The 24,533-nt window shown below is 40.7% G+C and overlaps 3 protein-coding genes across 12 annotated transcripts in view; all 3 read right to left on the bottom strand.

The window, feature by feature from the left end:
* Window positions 1–836, bottom strand: part of LOC125803863 (gastrula zinc finger protein XlCGF7.1-like) — a 165,753-nt gene extending 164,917 nt beyond the window's left edge. The window contains exon 1 of the mRNA XM_049482420.1: window positions 410–836. The gene's annotated coding sequence lies outside the window, so the exon portion shown is untranslated. The remainder of the gene's footprint in view (window positions 1–409) is intronic.
* LOC125780473 (uncharacterized) overlaps window positions 1–24,533 on the bottom strand; it is a 105,619-nt gene that overhangs the window by 67,538 nt on the left and 13,548 nt on the right. The window lies entirely within an intron of this gene.
* Window positions 8,146–24,532, bottom strand: LOC111196472 (mitochondrial carrier homolog 2). Its single transcript, XM_049482431.1, has 12 exons — window positions 23,521–24,532; window positions 14,933–15,017; window positions 13,443–13,549; window positions 11,488–11,544; window positions 10,614–10,671; window positions 10,449–10,500; window positions 10,260–10,319; window positions 10,047–10,140; window positions 9,716–9,763; window positions 9,566–9,633; window positions 9,296–9,371; window positions 8,146–9,128 (listed from the first exon to the last, which is right to left on the bottom strand). Exons 1-12 carry the CDS (start codon window positions 23,605–23,607, stop codon window positions 9,042–9,044), a joined length of 879 nt encoding a protein of 292 aa, XP_049338388.1. The 5' UTR covers window positions 23,608–24,532; the 3' UTR covers window positions 8,146–9,041.

Below are 24,533 nucleotides of genomic sequence, written 5' to 3'. Positions count from 1 at the left end.
GTTATGAACAATTATAGGCTCAATATAGACACCCAATATACCATTTTAAAGCTTAGAATCTCTGCTTTTCAGTTATCTAGCCTATTTAGCAGTATCACCTTTCAGAAAATAAACATTTATGGCGAAATATGCCTAGTTTCATAAAGTTATGATTCATATCTTTCATATTTCCGTTTTTCGTACGTCCATATTTGGTCGGATGCGGTCATGTTATACACCATTCGAACCGTCTGGCTCTCCGGATTCTGAAACTGTGCTCCGTTTTACTGTAGGTTCCTGAATTAGAGCTGAAAGAGCGCGTCGGAGCGCGTGTTTACAGTTAAAATCTGCTCGGGTTTCGTCCTGGGGTTACCTCAGGACACACCGCACACCCCCCCAACTCCCACCAGCGCATCCCCCACGCTCTTACCTTCAAAACGAGTCCACACGTAAGAGAATCCGCCAATCCAGTCTCCTATAATCCCCAGTTATATCCACTCAGAGCTTGAAATAATTTCAGGCAGAAAAAAAATTATAGAAACTTTAACTGCTTATTAAAGCCGTTTCATTCGACGCACAGGCACGTGTTCGGTCTCTACTTACACAACAGACTCTACTGCACGTGACTGTGTGCAAATGAGGTCTGTCAGCCAATCAGGGGTCGATTGCGGCCAGCTAGAAGGAGGGGCGGGGGCTGCTTGGGCACAGAGACTGTATCTCAGAGACTGCTCACTCTGCAGGAAGCGCTCTGTTAAAGAGACACTGCGGTTTTCTGTTTGTATAGGAGTAGACCACACAAAAACAGCCTTATTACTGCAAAATGAGTTATTAAAGTGGTAGTTTTGATTATTATAAAGTTTCCAGTCCTTTGGAGAAAGAAAATACCATTACTGCTTCAAATCACTATAATATCTAATCGGTTAATGGCAGCAGTTTATAATTTTATATGATGATTGTAAACACTCTATAGCAAAATGTAGAGCTGCCAAAACCCTTTATCCATATAAATAGTTCATTTTATATGTCTGAAAATTAAAAAATAAAATAGAAAATCTGAAAAGCGCCTAAACAATTTCCTGGTTTTACCCATATTCTGGCCATTACATGTTCAATTAAATAATTAAAGTGTCTTAAATGAATTGTGTAAAGGCTTCTAAGTGATATTAATTCATAGAATTGACTCTGAATTATTTAATATTAGAGTGATAAGCCTTCAAATGTGAGTATGTAATTTCAGGCGGAAATTGGTCAAAATAGGCTTGGAGCTATTCTAATTATCATCATTACCATTATTGTTATCTTAATGGATAATCCACTCTACACCAACCCCATTAAAGCTCACTCTGGATCCTGCACTTCACTGGTAACTGTAACTAAACAGTTTAATGACACTGATCACTCCAAACACTCTTCTTCACACAGCTCACCTCCAACAGTTAATATCCTGTAGTATATTTACATCTGCAGATTTATTCAGTAATAACAATTTTAAGATATAACAAATAAGTTTTACACCTACAGACTTTTAATTTTATCAATTATTCTACAGGTTACTTGTGTATTTGCTTTGAGTAACCATGAAATAAAGTGTCTATACTTGAAACATATAAAAGTTATAACTGAAATTATTATTAGAATCAGATTATGAAATTACTGTGTTTGGGACTGTTGATGACATGACTCTTCAAACCATCACTGATTGGTGGAAACTTTACTCTAGACCTCATGCAGCTTGGACTGTGTGTCTCTCCACTCTTCCCCCAGACTCTAATAAAAAGTGAAATTTACTGATGATTAGTGATGGTTTGGAGAGACATGTCATCTGCTGGTGTTGATCCACTGTTTTATTATCAAGTCTAAAGTCAGTGCAGTTTTGTTTTCCCACAAAATCGTACAGCTCTTTATGCTTCCCTCTGCTACTGACAACTTTTATGGAGATGCATATTTCATTTTCCAGCAGGACTTGGCACACTGCCCACACCGCAGAAGGTGTTTTAAGTGTTTTTTGGCGCTTCATCTCATTACAGAATATTACCTCTAGAATTTCAGCTGTAGAATTACAGCGCCCCCTCCTGAAATATCAGTGTTTCTACATATTTCACAAGAAAGGTTTTAGTACAGTGTTTGGTGGGTTTCCTGCCACTGTGGGCCTCAGAGCACAGTAGTAGAGAGCAGAGTCTGATACTGCAGTAGAGGAAATCTCCAGATCCACTTTTTTTATTCCTTTGTGATGGATGATGAATAATCCAGGAACTGGAGGTTGAGCATAAATAGTGGTCACTTCATAGTCCAGTATGAGGAACTGGGGAGGAGAGCCTGAATACTGTCGATACCAGTGAAGACTGTCAGCACTTACAGTGTAGTTACAGGAGAGGGTAACATTCTGACCTTCAACAGCAAAAACAGCATCTCTGCTAGGAGTGATGACGCCTTCAGCTCTGTTACCTACAAATAAAATCATAGAATTAATGATTAACCCATCATTCATAGATCTGTTAGCATGTAGCTAATGAACAGCATTAGGAAACTGTGTGTTAGTAGATGTTAGATCTTCAAAGGTTTATAATCTCTGAAATGTTTACCTGTAAGAGCAGAGAGCAGCAGTACAGTGAAAATGATCATGGTGGTGTAGCACACACTGGGAGAAGAACACACTGAGTTTCAGCTCTCCTCTCTACTATCCTCTCTACTACACACTCAGCTCCACCCACTCACTCAACACCTCATCTTACAGGCTTAATTTGCCATCCAGGAGCATCATGTGATCCTGCCCTTTAGTGAGGTGGAACAATTCTTCATGTAAAATTATCTTTTAGAATTGAATAAAATTTTATTTAATAGATGTCAATTAAGCATTAATACATGAGAGGGAGTGCTATAACGTAATATTGTCAGCACATACCACAGTTCCATTATCACTGTTTATTGACATTTTTACTTTGACACTTTGGACATTTCGGGGTGTAGTCTTTTAGGGGCGTACTCATACTCATTTTTTGCCAGTGGTTTAGACATTATTGGCTGTATATTGAGTTATTTTGAGGGAAGAATAAATTAACACTGTTATATTAGCTGCACACAGGCTACTTTTAATTTCAGTAGTGGCTCCCTGATGCCCGCAAGTCACATATAATCTCCCGGAATTCAGAACGAGTGCCCAAGAGTGCACTGCACACAAACGCGCACACAGGCGACAGACTTTTTTTCTCTAATCTTGTGTGGGAAGGAGAGAGAGAAAACAGAGAGGGTTCTGATTGGCCTGTTCTCTGCAAAGAGTCTGTGAGACAGCCAATCAGTTTTTAGTGTGGGCGGGCAGTGTTTTCCCCCCCTCCCGGACGGGATTTGTTCAGTGAGTGAGAGAGAGCAGATCATGGCGAAGGCAATATTAATAATTATTGTAATATGAAATGTTTTTGATATTGCGCCATTTTTTGTGATATTGTGACTGTCAATTTTTGTCAAATAAAAGCTTTCTTTCCAAAAAAAAAAAAAAAAAAGGAAAGCAGAGGCAGGGACTTCCAAAAAAGAAAAAAGATAAAACTAATTTCACCTCTGAATACTCTAAATTTAATTTAAACAAAAAAGTTAAATTAATTAATATTAAAGTAAAGTTTCGTTATCCTTTGGTGTGTGTGCAAGTTTTTTTTGTTTTGTTTTTTTGAGGGGGGTGGGGGTGGGGGGGGTGATAACCTCCCTGAAATCAACTTTTGCAACTTGGGATGTCTGTTGTAACTGTTCTTTAATTAGACTGTTAGTCTACACATATGAAAATAAGCATGAAATACACACAGTATGTGGTAATGGATTATGATATAAATAAAGCCTGTTACAAAACTATCACACCTCGAAAGAATAGGTTTAATAAAATCTGCCAAAAGTTTATCTGTTCTGTGTTGGTTAATTACACTTTAAATGATCAGGTTCAGTGCCACTTGTGTACTATTTCCTCTAGGGTATTCCACCTCAAACTGAAAGTCAAGCATAGTTTACATATAAGGTAAGAAAATTTAATTGTACTTTTGTTAAGTATATCTAGATCAAAAGATTAAGTACAAGTATATGCCAAATATGCCTAGACTTTTCTGTATACTTGTCAGTATAATTCAAGTATACTTAAGTATAATTATATTTAGTATGTCACTATTATACTAATAGTACTCTTGAATAATCTTCTTTTTTGTAAGGGATGATATGCATGTGTGTAAGTCTGTAAGTGTATGTACAGTTGTGGTCAAAAGTTTACATACACTTGTAAAAAAACATAATGTTATGGCTGTCTTGAGTTTTCAATAAGTTCTACAACTCTTATTTTTCTGTGATAGAGTGATCGGAACACATACATGTTTGTCACAAAAAACAGTCATAAAATTTGGTTCTTTCATAAATTTATTATGGGTCTGCTGAAAATGTCACCAAATCTGCTGGGTCAAAAATATACATACAGCAACAAAATTTGTCAATTTTGGTGATGTAGCGAGTTGTGTCAATCAAATTAGCTTCATGTCATGGCCTCTTCACTTCTTGTAAGTGATTCTGATTGACTACAGCTGTTGACTTCTCATGAGCCCATTTAAATAGGGCTCATTTGACCCAGTGATTAGACTCAGCTACAAAAGCTACAATGGGAAAGTCAAAGGAACTCAGTGTGGATCTGAAAAAGCGAATTATTGACTTGAACAAGTCAGGGAAGTCACTTGGAGCCATTTCAAAGCAGCTACAGGTCCCAAGAGCAACTGTGCAGACAATTATACGCAAGTATAAAGTGCATGGAACAGTTGTGTCACTGCCACGATCAGGAAGAAAACGCAAGCTATCACATGCTGCCGAGAGGAGATTGGTCAGGATGGTCAAGAGTCAACCAAGAATCACCAAGAAGCAGGTCTGCAAGGATTTGGAAGCTGATGGAACACAGGTGTCAGTCTCCACAGTCAAGCGTGTTTTACATCGCCATGGACTGAGAGGCTGCCGTGCAAGAAAGAAGCCCTTGCTCCAGAAAAGGCACCTTAAGACTCGGCTGAAGTTTGCTGCTGATCACATGGACAAAGATAAAACCTTCTGGAGGAAAGTTCTCTGGTCAGACGAAACAAAAATTGAGCTGTTTGGCCACAACACCCAGCAATATGTTTGGAGGAGAAAAGGTGAGGCCTTTAATCCCAGGAACACCATGCCTACTGTCAAGCATGGTGGTGGTAGTATTATGCTCTGGGGATGTTTTGCTGCCAGTGGAACTGGTTCTTTGCAGAAAGTAAATGGGATAATGAAGAAGGAGGATTACCTCCAAATTCTGCAGGAAAACTTAAAACCATCAGCCCGAAGGTTGGGTCTTGGGCGCAGTTGGGTGTTCCAACAAGGCAATGACCCAAAACACACATCAAAAGTGGTAAAGGAATGGCTAAACCAGGCTAGAATTAAGGTTTTAGAATGGCCTTCCCAAAGTCCTGACTTAAACCCCATTGAGAACATGTGGACAGTGCTAAAGAAACGGGTTCATGCAAGAAAACCATCACATTTAGCTGAACTGCACCAATTCTGTCAAGAAGAGTGGTCAAACATTCGACCTGAAGCTTGCCAGGAGCTTGTGGATGGCTACCAAAAGCGCCTAGTTGCCGTGAAAATGGCCAAGGGACATGTAACCAAATACTAATGTTGCTGTATGTATATTTTTGACCCAGCAGATTTGGTGACATTTTCAGCAGACCCATAATAAATTTATGAAAGAACCAAATTTTATGACTGTTTTTTGTGACAAACATGTATGTGTTCCGATCACTCTATCACAGAAAAATAAGAGTTGTAGAACTTATTGAAAACTCAAGACAGCCATAACATTATGTTTTTTTACAAGTGTATGTAAACTTTTGACCACAACTGTATATACTTGTATGTGTGTGTAACTGATTATATAAGTGTGTATTTGTATGGGTTGTTTTGGGTGTGTTTAGGGTTGGGGTTCATTTGGTGTGTTAAGTGGTGTTTAGGGATGGTTTTGGGGTCCAATGTTTTTAAATAGAGGACGGTGGTTGGAGGGGTCGCTGTCGACCCTCAGCTGCACCAGCTGTGTTGGTTCTCTGAGATGTAGAAGATGGGAATCCTGAACAGGCTGAGGACAGTAAAGTGCTGCAGGAATGCATCCAAACAGCAAGAATGAGTTCTAGAGGAACCTGTGGACTCCAGAGCACGTTTACCTATTCCATCACCATCAGCCCTGAAACATCTGTCTGTTGTTGTCTCTCGCTCTTCAGAAGGTTTATACTGAACGGTAAAACTGAACATGGTGTCAGAAGTGGGATAGGAGTAAGTTCTCCAACGTTTTGTGTTTCAATACCACTGGCGAAGTAAATAAATCAAAACGGACAAAAACTGGGTTACCGCACGGTGGGTGCTTGGACCCCTATAATCGCCATTTGATACCCGCGAGTTTGGGGGGCATATCCAAGCGGTTCAGCATTACAGCGCGGCAGCATGAGCCTGTTCCAAGTCCCACCACCGGATAAATTGGACGGATCTGTCATTCAGAGACGCCATCTTTTCCTCCGCTGTGGCTCCTTTCCTCTCTTCTTCTCCGGTTTGTGATTTTAGTAGGTTTGAACTGCTGCCCCCCAGCGCCAGCTCTTCACCACACAGTGAAGTACTACACAGTGCACTGATCTACAGTAGTGATGGGTCTAACGACCCTGAAACCTCTATCAAGGCGAAACCCCGTGTCAGTGCGCGTATCACATTGACCGATACAGTTCCTGTATCGTTTGGTAGCGATGGGTCTGACAACACTGAAACCTCGGCGCATGCACCGAGCAAACAAGGCGAACCCCTGTGTCGGTGCGTGTATCATTTTAAGGAAAACCACGTGACCGATGCAGTGCCTTGCATACAGTTGCTTGCAATGACTTTTTAAGTCCAGCAGATGTCACCATTAAGTGATACAGCAACACAGTGTCGCTACAGTTTGGAAAATGTGGCATACACCCAATGAGGCTTCACCTGCCCATCACTAATCTACAGTAAGTTAGTTACAGTTCTTTAGTGTTATATTAACCCATAGGAGCACATTTAATGATATAAACCAGTGAGAACACCACCTTTTTCAACATTTCCATACAGTAAACAGTGATGTGTGCTGTACGGGCACAGTAAAACATTTTAAATTCTTGTGATATACAGAATCTAGTGGTTTGAGTGTAGTCGCTGAACGAGGCATATCTGTAAATCACTTCTCACCATAATCTGGCATACGTAAGTAAATTAATGCTTCCACATTTTTTTCTTGTTTGCGTGAAGCATGATTATTTATTTCTGTACAGGAAGCCGAGTTTTTGCCTCAGCTTATCTAAAAGCTTTTATGGTGCTTGAAAGTAAATTTGTCGGTAATTTAATATAAATTAAGAAACTGTATATTACATCAAAGCCACAATCCGAGATTAATATTTAGTAAGAAAAGGGAAAATGAAGTGGTGATATTTATATATTTTGCAGTCATGGTGTATACAATGTTGCAAACCAAAAAATAAATAAAAAAAAACTAAAACAAGTTCATGGTTATTTTCCTTTACAAATGTTTGATCTTATAAGAACAACCAACAAGTGCTTTTGGGGCAGGGGTGTCCAAACTGCGGCCCGTTTCCTTGTTTTTGGAGCGGCCCGCGAGGTGTTTTAGAAATAAAATGAAAGTTGGCCCGCTATTAAGAAGGTTATAATGAGATTCAAAGTTTGAACGCTAGGTGTCGCTATGACATAAACCCAATTTTAAACGAAAAAAAAATTCAGGCACGTTAGGAAAATTTTATTCAGAGAGAAGTATGTTTAATTTGTCGGGAATCAGTATATAGTATAATATAGTACGATCATTAATAGACATTATAAAACAAAACATCATGAACATGAAAGATCTTAGTTTAAACAACACTGTCAAAGATAGATAAATATAGTTACTTAAGTAAAATTATAGTAATCAAGAAAATGTATTATTATGAGTAGTATATTTCATTATTTGTTTTATTACAAAGTCCTGTGACTGCAGAGATATTTCTCCTTCTGGCCCCCAACAAACAAAGTTTAGACACCCCTGTTTTAGGGGGTGCTTATGAGCACCACATTTGCCTCCACACTTTCACTTGTGTAGTTACCCAGTAATTAATACTCTAGAGAGATCACACGACCAGGCAGACAAAAGGCATACTTAAATTTATTTGGATCAAATAGAATGTTAGTACAAATATACGACCCGACTGCATCTGAACAGGTAAGGAGCCGAGGAGAGCAGGAGGAGGGAGAGGGAGTTCCTACCACACCTTGCTCGTCCCAGTGGACTTCATAGACTCCTACCCGTTTCAGCTGTTTGTGGGCGTTTCCTCCACGGCCCAAACCTGGACCCACACTCACATGAGCCTCAGCTTCTTGGGCTGCATGAGAACACACGTGGGCATACACAGGCAGCAGGCAGACAGCCAGGCTGCCATTAAACAAAACTCAGTTCAACAGCTACATGCACATTTCCAGCACAGGAGAAACTTTTCTATTAGTCCAACAATCAATCAATCAATCGGTCAGTCAATCAGTCTGTCAGTCAGTCAGTATGGATGATGGCTGGGCAACAAGTACATGAGTCATAAGCTCCTTCCCATCAGATACAGGAAGCAATGGGAACGGGGTTAAGAGAGACTGTTTAAATCTATTTATTTCATTTATTTGTTTTTTCTTAGGGCGATTCAGTGGCATTGTATTTTGGCTCTTTATTATTTACTGTCAAAAGCCGGTCTGATTTTAAAACACTTCCACTGAGGTCTGTTTTCTCAGGGTATGTATACAAATCTCTACATATTAAAATAAATCTCTGTATGTTCTTAAATCAAACTTTTGGTGAACAAAATGGAGAGAAAAAAAAACTTCTGTAAGATGTAACAATAATTTTAGAAGCTGACCAAAACAGATTATTAAAAAAAAAAAAAAAAAAAAAAAGTAATCGTAAACAAGTGCATACAAAGGATTAGGAGTTCCCAGACCAAGGCCATCAGGCCAATTCATTTATATTAACACAATTAAAGACTACACTGTTGGCGTCCCATTCAGAAAAATCGCTTCTGTTCAATGGCATATGTCTTCCCCGCTGGTAACTTTCTGAAGAATAAACTGTTGCCTCTGCTCATATTGCCCTGAGAAAGAAAGAAAAAGACAGAAAGAAAGAAATTAGGAATGCAGGAATAGTTAGACATTCCCTAAAGCCCTGGGCTATTGGATAAGGGCTGAAAGCACGGCAATAATAGAGTATCCTCAGTACAATGTCCAAGTGTGAGTCAGCGTGTGCATGCATGTTACTGACCTCCCGGCTTAGGTGACTCCAGCAGTCAAGCCAGGTGGGGTAAACGGCAGCATAGGGTGGTAGACCGCCAGCCAACCTACAACAGAGGGCAAATAAGCAGCACTTTAATATTGGTTTACTGAAGAACTCATTAATGAACCAATACCACCAGACAATGAGCAAAATTTTCATTTTATTAATTTAGATTTTTACAAACATGTACATTATCGTGATAATCTACTGAATTATCCCAAGGTTACTGTCCAATAACAAACCAAACACATTACTCACCCACAGTTATTAACTGCCATCAGGTTGGACACCAATAGAAATGGATATGTCAGCATACTGGCGAAAAACTGAACCATAGAAAAAACACGTATTAGACAGGTAACCAACAAAACACATTTTTCTCAAAATTAAGCTGGCCATGACACTTACCCCGGTCACAGCCTGGGAGCAGTTCTTTATTTCATCTGTGTGACTCATCTACAAGAGATAACAAAAACTGACACTGTAAGAAGTTCATAAAAAAGGGGGCTGTGTATTATAGAAAAATATTATTACCAATAACCACAACAAACACTATCATACAATATAACTAGTTACAGAAGCCAAAAATTTAAAAACTAAGGAGTATGATTTTTCATGACTTGGCACAATAACGCAAAACTAGCATTTAGATTTTTTTTATTTATATCCTACAAATTCACAAAGTGCTGAGTTTGTTACATGGTCCTAGTAAATGCACATCATTAGTACACAGACTTACTGAGTCATCTATTGCGTATGTATTGATGAGATGAGCAAGCAAGTTGCAGATCCACAGAGAGAGAACATCCCCAACAAGATGTGGGATGAGGCCACTATTTAAACACAGACACACAGTTATTAATATGTGATAAAAGAAAAAGAAACCCTTGAAATTTCCACAAGCCGAAAAAAAAATAAAGTGCTGATTTTCAAGGTTTATTTTAGTACATACGCAAAAAATCCAAGGATTCCCTCTTCTCTGTAGACTGTGATGATGGAGTCAAAGACACCACTAAAAAGAGTGAGAGAGTATGTCAATATTTGCACATTAATACAGGGGTGAGAGAGACAGGGAGAAAAGCAATAAAGACAGATAGAGAGGGCAAGAGAGAGTAAGACAGAGAGACACAGAAAGATTTACCTGTACTTTGCTTCTCTTCCAATAAACTGGACCATGCATCTAAGGGTGATCACTGAGAACAGACAATAGAACATAATACATTATCTAAGCATGATTCCAAAAAGTTTAAATCCAATTGACAAAATGACAATTTTACAAAAACAAATAAAAATGTAAGAATATTACCATGGAATGGGTGTGTGACTATTGTGGCACAGGAGCGTGCGATCATCTCCTTGGTTGTCTGTAATGTTGATAAATATAATTTATTTTGAGTGAAGACAGATAATACAAAAGTATAGACAAGTAAATAAATGACAAATATAAATCCTCTCCGGAGGGTATTATTGTCTCAGGAGGACATCTGTGAAAAATATTTCACACTTAGTGATAAAACTCTTGCATCTGGACTGCAATTGAAAAAACAGGAGGGCCAGTGAGTTTTTTGGTTTTCTCAGTCACATGACATCACGTTTATTAGCTCCTCCGTTTCCACTCGCTGTTATGTTTACGTGGATCTCTGTGGAAACGGGCGCCCAAAGTGTAACTACGGTGCGTGGCAGTGGACAAAAAGCTATTTTATAAAACGCGAGGTAACGAAACTCAGAAATGTGTGTCAGAGCGGGAATAAAATTACCGGAGTTCAACGAAAAACAGTAGGTAATTCAGCCTGTAAAAACATACATGGACTTTCTGGACGTGAATAAAATCACGCAGGACCCCATAAAAGAGAAAATCACCCTAGGACCTACTAAGAAACTAATCTCATCTGGATAAGGCTTAAACATTTTTACTAAGAAAATTAATTCAAGATATAATTTGACCAGTGCACAAATATTTTATACCCCTCATGGAGAAAAGCACAGGGTTGTGTGTGTGTTTGAGTTTGATGGTTTAGTTGGTCCATGATCAATCAGACCAAACTAGACAACAATCTCAAATGTTCAAAACATTACAATTGTTAACAGTTAAAATAAGTGAAGTGAAAGGTACTAGCATACACACTGAATGAACGAAGTACACAACCAGGCAAATCAGTGAAGATAAAGGAGTGACTTACCTCATTGATTACATGTGGCAACGAGCCTTCCTCTTTCTTCTGGCTACTGCTCATAACCTGAGGGAAAAAAACAGTAAGATTTTACTATACAGTCTGTCCAATACACAACTCTAGAAAAAAAATAAGAGACCACTTCAGTTTCTGAATCAGTTTTCCTGATTTTGCTATTTATAGGTTTGAGTAAAATGAACGTTGTTGTTGTTGTTTTATTTTATAAACTACAGACAACATTTCTGCCAAACTCTAAATAAAATTATTGCCATTAAGAGCGTGTATTTGCAGAAAATGACCTAAATAATGCAAAGAAAAAAGTTCATATTCATAAAGTTTCATAAAGTTATTCATAAAATAATCACAGCATTCATGCATCTTGACATGTTCTTCTCCACCAGTCTTACACACTGCTTTTGGATAACTTCAAGCAGTTCAGCTTGGTTTGATGGATTGTTATCATCTTTCTTCCTTTTGATTATTTTTTAAGTGGTCTCATTTTTTCCCCGAGGTGTGTTTTAATATGCTCATTTTATTCCAAATTCTGAAGCACAGCTTGTAGTAGAATCTAATATTTAAGCTTGTATGGAGCATTTAGATAAGTGCAATAATATTCACACAGTAAACTTAAAAAAATATATAAAAATAATAATAAATACAATTCTGATACCCAAACAGTAGTTAGTGTAGTTCACACTTTTCATAGAACTAACATCATAGGTTTATACTTTATGCTATTTGCACCTATCTGACTTGCATACATTTCATAACATCATCATCATATGATTTTGCATCTTAAGAATGAATTGTGCGATGTTCACTTATCACATCAAACTGGGCGTCAACATCAAACAAGAGCTATATCACACCTAGCAACAACCTAACAATCAACACCTTCAGCACAGCAACACTGCTGAGCTGCAATCACACTTTCTGTGGGAACTGCAATTTCCAATTTTTTTTGTTTGTATAAATTGCCTTTTGTTTAAAATGCACAATATAACTTGCCTTGCGTTAATCAATCAGTGCTCATGGGTAAATGTTACTACTTAGTAGTTACCAGTCCCTCAAAAACTTGCAATCACAAGCATTCCCACAAAATCATACTTGCAATATAGGCTTTGTCATTATTTCTGAGTTAAACATGTAAATCTGTGACATATCAATACAGTTAAATGCAAAATGCTCAGGCCAATTTTAAAAGCAGATACTATATGCACTATTATATTACTATTATGACCATTACACCAAGCATACTACAATGAATATGCTACTATTTATCATGGCATAGTGCAGAGGCACAGACATGTCTGTTATTGAAGTTTTGTCTTGATTGCTTGTCTACACACCTTTGTAAATGCACTCGTATGCCAATGCTGGTATTTGTATTGTTTAATACAGTGACAGAAAAAATATTTGAGAAAATTCAAAACTAAGCTAGATTTTTAAAAAGTTAAAGCATTATCAGAAAACTATGCATACATGCACATTTATTACCACAAATATTGCTGCAAAATTCAAGAGTAGACTGCAATCAGTACACAAAGAGCTAGGAGACCTTAAAATAAGTTTAAATTACTGTACAGATATTTATTGTGAAGATACTATAAACATTATTCTAGTTAATGCTGCTGCAACGTAATAATATAAAGCAAATGTCAGGATGGGCTTGCCTCTAAATTGCTCTCTTGGTATTTCTGGGGAGGATAAAAAAAAAGTTCAGTTAATAAAAGCAGAGCATAAATAACCTTCGGAGCTGTCGCTGGCACCAAACTAGAGTAAAGGTCAATGCAAAGCTTTCGAACTGATTCATACATTCATTCACAAATGAATGATCTGATCTCCATTATCATGCTGGTCCATAACACAGTCATGATGCACACTTTCTTATATTACTGATGAGCGGCATGGCTCTGCTTGGGTAAAGACTAAATTTAAACAGTGAAGAGAATCCTGAATCTTACCTGCAACACTTTTCTCTGAACAACAGTGCCAATGGTCCTTGCAACAAGATTGGGGGCGAGGCCGTTGAACAGGCCGGATTTTCCATCGATCTTTATTATGTGTTTTGCTGTAAAAAAAAAAAAAAAAAAAAAAAAAAAAAAAAAATATGGCATTCTGTTTAAAGCACAGAAATTTAAGACACAGCAAAATAACACCATAACAACACACGTACACTGAACAACTAGAGCAAACTACTAAAACACTTACACAAGTTTAAGAATCTTAGATACAATAAAGACTTTCACAAGACCTTTTTTAAAAAAAGAAGACATTTTTAAAGTCCAATTTACACTCACTCTTCATTGTCTGACCTTACATCATAATCCGTGTATGAGCAGGATGAGCAGAGATCTGTATTTATTTCATTTTAAAATCTTTTTTCGGTTACTTGTGTTTGTTTTGAAGTCAAGACAGCAGCTATCCCTAAAGGAACACACCAATATAAAAATTGTAGGATGTTGCTGATATCAATAAGTATATGAAGAGTCCCACTTTTAATTTAACAGCCAAGAATACAAGACAGTATATACTAATTAAAAAAAAAACATATTAGCCAATTAGCATGCATTGATCACACAAGTCGGTATTAGTTTTAGTTTACAAGTAAGCTCAAAAAATTTACTTCAGGTGTATAACAAACCCTTGAGAACTGTCTCCGCTTATCCAGCAACAATAAAATGTGACATAACAGTTTCTGACAAAACAAAACCACGGAATTAGTTCTGCAATTTCTGCAAATTTAAACCACCACCATAAATACACCTGGAGGTAAATTATTTACTTGGCCAATGATTTTAAGTACTTTGGGATAGGTTTAAATAGTCTAAAAAAAAGCTCTACATATAAACTAGTTTGAGCAGCGCATCCTGTTTTTGTTTAGAAAACCTTCAAACTTATGCACAGCAGGTGCAACCGGCTCCACTAGTCCAAGCATTGAGTTCATTGTGAAATATCAGGGACATATTTGATGCCAATCATTTTAAAGCATGTATCAATTCCAATATGACTTTAATGTAATTGAGCATCCCTACTGTAGCAAAATCGCTATATGCGCTTTAGTCCAACGGGATTACATGTCCAAAGAGTCTGAGCCAATAATGATCTGGACCAAAAGCTTTTATCAGATTAAGCCTAAATCTAACAAGTAAACCATGCTGTGAGCATTAAATCAGACATTTTGCTTTTGTCTGACTGGAGTAGCTCAAGGTAAAAGACCGAATTCAAGAATAACCAGCATGTCCTGCAACTGCTACTACAGCCTTAAGCTTTAATCAACAAACAAATCTATAGAAAGGCAACAACAGTTCTATATTAACAATGCATACAAATGTATCTTTGTAGATCACTATGCAAAACAACACACCTGCAGCAGGACATTAGCAGGCTGTACAATCAAACTGATTACATGGAAATAAAAAGAAGTTGCACAAAACAGTATGCAAAATCTTACCATAAGCAAATAGGCCTGGAAGCTGATACACCTGTCTGCCAAACAAATTCCGGCCTAGAGTGGGTGGAAGAGGTTCATGTCCCACCTGAAACAGAGGTTAGACTGTTTATATTCCAATACACATCGCCCCATCTTGGTCACAAAATCAGTTTTCCCAATGTAATGAGAAACCTCTGATGACTGATAAATGTTTTACGTTCAATAATAAAATCCTCTAAAAGATAAGCAGCTAGCAGGCATAAAAACATCTGTAAGTGGGAGTGAAAATCTTTTTTTTTATCCTAAGGAGTGTTTTAATGTTTTCAGATCTTCTATTACTCAGCAGATACCTCTTATAAAAGAAAAGCTACAGCAATTCCACATCAGCCCCAAAATGATTTATACAAGAACACAAGCTTTTTAATTGGTGAAAGGGTACAAAATCAAGTGTACAAATGTTTGCAGTAAATTGCCATGGCCTTTAAGGGTCAACTCTCTCTTAACAATGTAAAGTATAAGTCTTTAAGAGAAATTATAGATGAAGCCAGTGAGTGTTGAGTACTGTTTCCTACACCCTCAAAAGACTTTTGGAAACTGGAGAAAACTGCTACAAGAAGACGTCTGGCTGACCCACATGGCAACAACACCTTAACTCACCTTAACATTGGACTAAAGTGAAGAAAAAAATTAAGAGGTCTGACCGGTGAAGAGCAGTAAATGAGAAAATAAAAAAGCAGCTTGCAGGTTTCATACACCTTTTAACCAACACATTTCCATGATTTTTTTTTTTTACTTTTCCATGTCTTCAAGACAAATTTTTTATGCATACGATTTTTCATGACCAAAACATCAGTGCAGACATGGACAATAAAATCAAAAAGCAACTAAAACTATAACCAAAATTGATTATAGTAGGCCTAAAATGAATCTTTTAAAAATGCTGACACACAAACTTTAATAATAAAATGTGTGTCAGATCCTGAGAGCTCCATTGTGTAGGACTAAATAACCAAATTAACTCTAAGATGACGTATTTGTTAGCTCAAAATAGATTTTCTCCATCAATAAACAGAAACACAAAGATTTGTAGAAAAAATATCCATGACTTTTTTCCCCACCTTTCAGGTTATTTTTATTTTTCCAAAATTTATCCAGGCCTGGAAACAGCCATTTCAAAATATTTTTCTTCACGACCGTATGAACCCTGAGCTTGTCTGGGCCATACAGCATTGCTAATGGACAACTTTTTAACAGGCAGTGTAATGCAGAACACTAACGTACTAAAGTAATTCACATTATTATAAAGCAGTACTATTAACAAATGATACACACAAGAAAATATAACATCTTGTTTTGTATTATTATTATTATTATTTTTATTATAATTATATCAGACCACATAGAGAAATTGCTGGGAGTTTTTAAATAACAGTATTAGAGCAGATTCATGTTAGAGGTGACACTACCACTAGCTATCAGATTCAACACGGGCTAAGACTGAATGAAACTGGCCATACACCAATAGCTCATATCCACACAGCCACATGTGGAACTGTTCTAGACAGCTTGTAAGCTAGGTTATATTATTTGATATATATTTTATATAAAAAACGTGGTTTATTGTGGCAGTTAGCTAAAACCGAGAGCAATAACCTTAGTACCAAAGGACGCGCCTCGCTGTGTTATGTCGATTTGTGCTACCCGTCGATATGTGCTACCTAGCAGCTCGGAGCATGCGCTGATCTACAATTAAAAATATTGTGGCGTGGAAGAGGAAGGAGGACTCGTGAGACTCATTGCAAGTACTCAACAGCTCTTTATTAATAGGCTTGCCACTCACTTATAGCCTTTAACAAGGTTAGGAGAGCAAAACCCAACTGCTCACACAGCATAAACAGCCCTAAGGTCACTCAACCAACTAGGAATCTACCGGATGGTAGATTCAGAGTGGTGCCCACCACTCTGCATAACCCCACCTAAAAGGGAGGCCCCACACCTGACATCCACTCACACACAGGCGGGCACATAGAGACAGGCACACAGCAGCCACACACACACACACACACAGACGCCACATAGCCCCCCCCCTCAAGGGTCAGCCGTCCGGGCGACCCCACAAACCCAACAATAACTCCATGAACAACAAAACACTTTTTTTTTTTTTTTACAATCAGTCACACACAAAGTCCTGAAGACGGGCGGGCGGCCTCCTCACCCGCGGCAGCCTGGAGGGGCCGGGCAAAGCGCCACCCGCCAGTGGTTCCACAGAGTCAGAGTTCTGGTCAGGCTCAGGTGCAGGGCCGGCAGGTTCTGCACCGCCGTCCCCAGTGTCCAGCAGTTTCGGCCTATATGGGGCCAGCCTGTCCCGGTGCACAATCATTCTGCGCCTGCCCCACCGGATCCTGTACACCACCTCCCCAAGCCTGGACAGCACCAAGCACGGACCCACCCATGCCGACTGAAGCTTCGGGCACAGTCCCTTCTTACGCTGAGGGTTGTACAGCCAAACCCTCGCCCCCACAGATAAAGGCTCCCCAAAGCAGCGCGTATCATACGCGCGTTTCTGCTTCCGTCCGGCAGCAGACTGGTTCGAGCGCGCGAGCCCGTGCGCTAAATCCAGTGAGGACAGAAGATGCGAAACGAAAGTGGGCGCGTCCGTAGCGTGCTCGCCCCCATCAGGAGGCGCCCCGAAAGCCAGAGCCACCGGCGTCCTCAGCTCGCGACCAAACATAAGCAGGGCCGGCGTGAATCCTGTCGTCTCCTGCACGGCCGAGCGGCAGGCCAGCAGCACGACTGGTAGATGTTTGTCCCAGTCACGCTGGCCCTTGCTCGACACCATGTCCAACTGCGCTGCCAGCGTGCGATTAAAACGCTCCACCAGCCCGTCACTCTGTGGATGAAGGGGCATCGTCCTGGTCTTATGTATGCCCAAGATGCGGCAGACCTCCGCCATGACCTCCGACTCGAAGTTCCTCCCCTGGTCGCTATGCAGCTCCTCCGGAACCCCGAATCTGCAGAAGAACTCCCACACCAGGACATCCGCAGTAGTGACCGCCCCTTGGTCCGGCACCGCGTAGGCCTCCGGCCACTTCGTAAAATAGTCCATCGCCACTAAGACATAGCGGTTCCCAGAGTCCGTCACCGGGAAGGGGCCCAACACATCCACGGCCACCCGCTCCATCGGGCCGCCGCACTGATAGGGGTGAAGTGGGGCGCGGGGCGCCCTCGCGGGGCCTTTCTTGGCGGCGCACACACCTGCCAATACCCACTCCTCAAATCTAGCGAGCTGAACCAGGCTGAGCCCGATAGCTGATCTAGCGTATCGTCGATCCTGGGAAGCGGATAAGAGTAGAGCTTCGTGACGGCGTTAAGTCGGCGATAATCAACGCAAAAACGCCAGTTCCCGTCCTTCTTTTTTGCAAGTACCACCGGGGCCGACCACAGGCTGCTCGAAGGCTCAATAACACCCGCACTTGCCATATCACGGACTAACTGCTCAGCCGCTACCGGTTTCGGTAATGCCAGACGGTGCGGTCTCAGCCTGATGGGCTGGGCGTCACCTGTGTTTATAGAATGAAACGCCAGGCAAGTCCTAGTACACTCATGCTAAGACACAGCTAAGCTAGCGCGAAAACGCTCAATCAGGTCGCGTAAGCGCAGTTGTTGGGGCTCTGATAAGCCCACACAACTGCGCTCCAGCATCTCTTCTATCGGATCGATAATTAACCCCGCATCTAACGGACCCTCGAACATAACGTGCACCGAATCACACGCATCCCCCCCCCCCAACGGCTCACTTACCCCGCACTCGTCATGTTCCTCTACGGGGAGTCCAGTCACCAGAACCGAGCCCCGTGCACAATCAATGACGGCACCAACGCGTGCGAGCAGGTCCTTGCCCAGAATGCACGGATCATTGATGTGCCCAACCCAGAACTCCTGCTGAAAGGGGCCCTTGTCAACATCAATTGTCAGCTCCGTTAATCCCAGGAGAGCGATGGGATCTCCGGTGACTCAAGAGAGCGCGATGCGCCGGCTGTAGTCCACCACAAACTCGCCTGCCACACCCCTCGCGAGCTCAGGCTTTATCAGCGATACTGACGAGCCCGTGTCCACCAGCGCGTCCACCGTCACTCCATTCAGCGTGCACTTCAGAAAATAGCCGCCGGGTCCGACAGCTCCGTGATCAGGTTCCGAGGGTAAGCCTAGAATCCCTGGGGCCACCGTAACCCTCACTTGGTGGTCCCGGCTCCGTTTCCCGGCCGGCCGCACTGCGCTCGCTTGTGGCCACGCCCCCCGCAATGCCAGCACTCCAGTTGCGCCCCAGGCCGGCTCCGCCTCCATCTCGGTGGATCATGGGCTCCGGGCGACGCCCCCCACGGTTCCGGATGGCTGGACAGGATGAGTTCGGACCGCTCAGCCACCTCCACCGCGGCCTCCAGGGTCTGTGGGTCGGCCAGTCTCACATGTATGCGCAGCTCGTCTGGCTCTAGGGCGCGCAGGAAATTATCCAGCTTCCGGAAATGCCGGATAATCTTGGCGGGTTAGCAGAGCCATCTCAGATGCCAGCACGCCCAAAGTCTCTCCCCGCTGCCGGCGCTAGCATTTTGGCGGCCGCCTCGGAAGGTTGACGGCTGAAATGGGTTCTCAGCGCCCGCGTCAAGTCAGACAGCTCGCTGCGGCACTCCGCGGGAAGCTCGATCAGCACCCTCAGTGCGTCTCCCTGCAGCGCCAGACAGAGGTTGGCCGCCGTCTCAGCATCCGTCCAGCCCGCACGGCCCGCCACGATCTCCAGCTGGGCTTCGAAGGCCGTCCAGTCAGCGCTGCCGTCATAGAATGACAGGCGGGGATGAGCCGTCAAGCTCGCCGTCAGCGCGCCGTCCACTCTGGGAGCCGGCGCCACCGACTCCATGCCATGCGCTCCGCGAGCCGGCGCTGACATCATCGCGCCGTCCACTCTGGGAGCAGGCGCCGCCGTCCTCGCGCCATCGGTTCCGCGGGCTCGACCTTCGGACACCCTGCTGGCGCCGTCCGGTCTGGGTCCACTCCGCTGGTGAGTCTTGCCCCTCGTCCGCCGTTATCCTCTTCAGCCGTTCGATTTCCCCTGCCAGCAGCTCCATATCATCCAGCAGGGCCGCTTCTGACACCAAATGTGGCGTGGAAGAGGAAGGAGGACTCGTGAGACTCATTGCAAGTACTCAACAGCTCTTTATTAACAGGCTTGCCACTCACTTATAGCCTTTAACAAGGCTAGGAGAGCGAAACCCAACTGCTCACACAGCATAAACAGCCCTAAGGTCACTCAACCAACTAGGAATCTACCGGATGGTAGATTCAGAGTGGTGCCCACCACTCTGCATAACCCCACCTAAAAGGGAGGCCCCACACCTGACATCCACTCACACACAGGCACACAGAGGCGGGCACATAGAGACAGGCACACAGCAGCCACACACACACACGCCACAATATTTACGTGCGTTTATTTCTTTAAATATAATAACTCATTATGATTATGACTAAGTGTTATTCATTTTAACAAATTACAAACGATTCTAGTTTGCTAAAGCGTAAATATAAGCGACACAACAATTAGCAGATATAGGACAGGATAGTGATTTAAGCCATTTGGCTAGGCCAAATATTCTACTGGGAACATATATAACACGATATTGTGCCTTTAACCTATAAAAACACCCTGAGCTACCAGCTGTTTAACAAGATATTTAATGTGAGCTGCGTTATCTACAAATATGCACCATGGTTGCACGTTTTGACAGGATAGCAGAAATCAACACAACACCGGAAAACTAGCTAGATAGCTAGGTTAGCTAATAACAGTAGCTAACATTAGCTCCAGGTCCCTAGCAGTTAAAGCCTAAGTTAGCTAACCTAAAAAGCTTAGGTTAGCTAAACAAAGAAAGCTGCCCTTAGTTAGCTAGTTTACGTTTACACAGGAACTTCTAGCCAGTTAGCTAGCTAACCACGCGTTAGCTAACCAAACTGTTTAAACTGCTGTGACAGGTTCTTAAAAGATAGCTAAGCTAAGCTACACAGTTTCATTTACATGACCTTTGTCATGACAAGTGCAGCATGATAGCATCAGCCAGCCTGCTATCACTACACAGTCCCTGCCTTACGCTATTTAACATAGCCCTGAAGAGAGGTAAATTATTTAGCTAGGAATTTAACCTAGATAAGTTAGCATCTGACCAGCTGCCTGTACAGATAAACACAATACAATATAGCTAAGCTACTGTTGTTGTACTACTGTAACGCTGCAGTGTCTCTGATTATACCCCCCAAAACCACAGCTAGCTAGCAGATGTGTTGACGATTTGTGCTACCCTGTCAAATCGTGCTACCATAGTGTAACTAACTATATGTAAGCGTAAAAATAGCAGAAAAAGCAGTAAAATTTGAACAGGGAACAATTAAGAGAATAGATGTGATTAGTAGGATTGTAAAATTACAGAGAGGTCACAGCATAGTGCTGGGCGATAAAACGATATCGATAGTTATCGAGGAAACTATATATCGCGATAAGTCGGGGCGAGAAATTCGATAAACTAAATTTTCTATTTCCCGTTTAAGTAGCGTTGTGAAAAGGCGCAGCACGAGATCAGGCAGCACGCTGAACTGCTGCTCAGCCCAGTACAACCCCTCCCCTCCCCTCTCCACCATCCCCCTCCGCCCCACCCCCCGAGCCCCTCCACTCTGAACTCCTCACATAGCGGCTCCTTCTCTCCCATTTACTGGATAAACTTCATTTATACTATTCAGCGGCGCTACACTGGAAAACTCACCTTTTAAATATGAGGCATGCGTCTCCAAGATATTTAGAGAGGTGAGCTTGTTCAGATTTCTGAAGGCAGGTAAACGCTGCTCTGTTTGCTGCTAGTTAGATTAGCTTGTCTCCAGTTTAAAGTTAGCGATGTTTAGGTGTAAAAGGGATCTGTGCAATCTGTCATCATTAGCTAAGATGCTTTCACTGCTTTTTACATTCTAATAAACTAATGGGTAACGCACGTTAGCCGTGTTAATCCACGTTTCGTGTAAATTAAGGTTAACTTCAGCACGAGTGAGGGGTTAGTATATAAACACACAGAAAGGAAGCACTTTCCATCTTTTTTCCTAACTCTCACTGTTTCTGTTAGAAAACCCTGAGGGCAGCATTCTCCTCTGTCTTTGTGTTTTATAGTTTTTAACAGATAGAGAGTCTGTTATGCTGGATATTTTACTAAATACAGAAGATTATATAATCTGTCTAGCTGTATTTGAACTGAGCTAAACATTGCTGTTACTGAACTGGAGTTTTAAATACACTTAAGTAATGTAAGTCTAGTCTACTGAAAGCCAGTAATGTTAGTATAAATCTGTACTGCAGTAGAAGTGGATCATTTCAGAAACTTGACTTTATTCCTCCCACCTCCATTATAGGCCACTTTTTTTTTTAAATATTTAAATGTTAGCTTAATTTAAATGAAAAAAAAACTAAAGGCTCTTATTTAAAAAAAAAACATAAGCAGTAAATTATCTAAAATTACAACAAATAGAAAATAGAAAAACAGTAAAACATATGTAATACATACTTTTTATATGACCAAAATTAAACTAGACTGAAATCTGACTAAAACTAATAATATCCGATAGACTAAAATGTAACTAAAACTATTATACATTTTAGTGAAAAGACTAAGACTGTATCAAAATCACCTGTCAAAATGAACACTGTGATATACTCTTGTATTTTGCTTTATGTAGTTGCCTGCATTCAGGGAGGGGAATGATCTTTTGATTAAATATAATTTTATAAAAATAAATAAAGTGTTATTGCAATTTAAATTAAACAGACATATAATGTAAAGGGTCTTACATATTTTTTAGTTTATATATTTGTCCCCTTTTTAAAATTAATTTAAAAGCTGTACCCACCTGGCAAGATGTTAACATCCTAGTGTCTGTCCACAAGGCTCTGAGCCTGCTAGTGATTTTGTCCATAACTCCCTTATTCTGTCACTTCTGAGTAAAAATAGAAACCTTTAAGTGTAACAGAAAGTGATTTGATTTATATCGTGATACATATCGATATCGGCTGATATGAAAAACTATATCGTAATAAGATTTTTTTCCATATCGCCCAGCCCTATCACAGCATATTACTTTTAATTACAGACTATTACAGCTTTCATACAGTAACATTAAGTTTTGGCCTAAAAAAAACAATGCCACTGTAAATATTATTTACAATAACCATATGTACTTTAAAGTTTTGGGGTTTTAGTTGCCAGTGATTATTAACCGAAAAAGCATCTAAAAGGGGTCTAAAAGGGTTAAAACACACAAAAACATGATTAAAAACTTTTTTAAAAAATGTGGGCCCACGCATGCGCACTGGTGGCAAGAAGCACATATCGATGGGTAGCACACATTGACAGCACACCGGCTAACGCCTGTCAGATATCTAGCTAATCTAGGTTTGTTAGCATGTTAGCTAGCTCTCTCTGTGTCCAGCAGCGGCTCCTCCTCCGCAGCTACAGCGGACCCAGCGGCGGTTAGCGCCCAGCCAGCTAAGCGTTCAGTAATAAGCTCGTCAGCAGCGGCCGTACCTGCACCAGCACCTTGATGTACATAAGCGGGTGGGAAAGGACCGTTAGCCCGGACCCCAGGGGTACTTGGCCACACGTGTCCGCCATCAGCGAGCCTGGCTAATCCCAAGTACTGACTGCAGCCTGCGGGAAGGCGGAGTTGGACGTCCAGCGCGTCCAGTCCCGCCCACTTTGTCCACGTCATGTCTTGGCTCCCCCTCTGAACGGAAGTAAACAAAGAACAAGGCAGTTCTCACAGCGGTCGTTTTTATTCGGACCTTAAATATAATGTTTAACCAATATACAAATGTAGCACCACAGATATATAGACCCAATTACACGACCACTACAATGAGTGTTACTTGATAAAATAATTAGGATAACTCTAGGACCAGTTAGGTTCGCTCTAGGAGCAATACACATGGAAGAAATGAGACCAGAATTTGGGCAGCAATAACATGTATTAAAATGTCAGAATCAATACCAGTAGATAAATAAAACACTAACAAAAATAAATTCTGAAAATAAATAAACAAACAATTCACAGTTACTGGTTTTCCAAAAGAAATTCAAACAACCTTCAATAACCTTGGTCACCAATACAAAAAAATGGTAAGTATTCCCTTTGTATTTCACTCTGTATATTTAATATTATACTAATTACTATTATTTCTCCACACTAATCACCGGTGTTCTTTATTTTAGATGTATTTATGCAGTTAAGGTAAGTATTATTTTAATCTATTTATAGGTATTTTATAACTAATTAATTATTTCTTCCTTCTATGTCTGATGAATTATTAATTAAAGGTAAGTATTGTTATAATTAGTGTTATCCAATTAAACCTCTAGGTTATTTTACACCAATAGTATACCCTTTAACAATCAACAAAAAAATAAAAAATAACAATTCTCTGTAGCAGAAACAATAAATGAATATCAAAACCACTTAGAAATTATCAAAATTAAATAACAGTAATCCAACCAATTAAAGTTTAACCCTTTTCAGTATCTTTGTAGAGTGTCCTTTCTTT

The sequence above is a fragment of the Astyanax mexicanus genome, chromosome 8, assembly GCF_023375975.1.
Source record: "Astyanax mexicanus isolate ESR-SI-001 chromosome 8, AstMex3_surface, whole genome shotgun sequence".
Lineage (NCBI taxonomy): Eukaryota > Metazoa > Chordata > Actinopteri > Characiformes > Acestrorhamphidae > Astyanax > Astyanax mexicanus.
This window is presented reverse-complemented; position numbering and strand designations above follow the sequence as displayed.

Bases quoted from the DNA above. Each gene is read 5' to 3' on its own strand.
- LOC111196472 (XM_049482431.1), bottom strand. From the start codon at position 23,607: ATGGCGGACACGTGTGGCCAAGTACCCCTGGGGTCCGGGCTAACGGTC. The intron at 11,545-13,442 runs GTAAGATTCAGG...TTTTTCCCTCAG, and splicing joins TTCAGAGAAAAGTGTTGCAG to GTTATGAGCAGTAGCCAGAA. The intron at 9,372-9,565 runs GTGAGTAATGTG...CCTCTGTTGTAG, and splicing joins ATGGCAGTTAATAACTGTGG to GTTGGCTGGCGGTCTACCAC.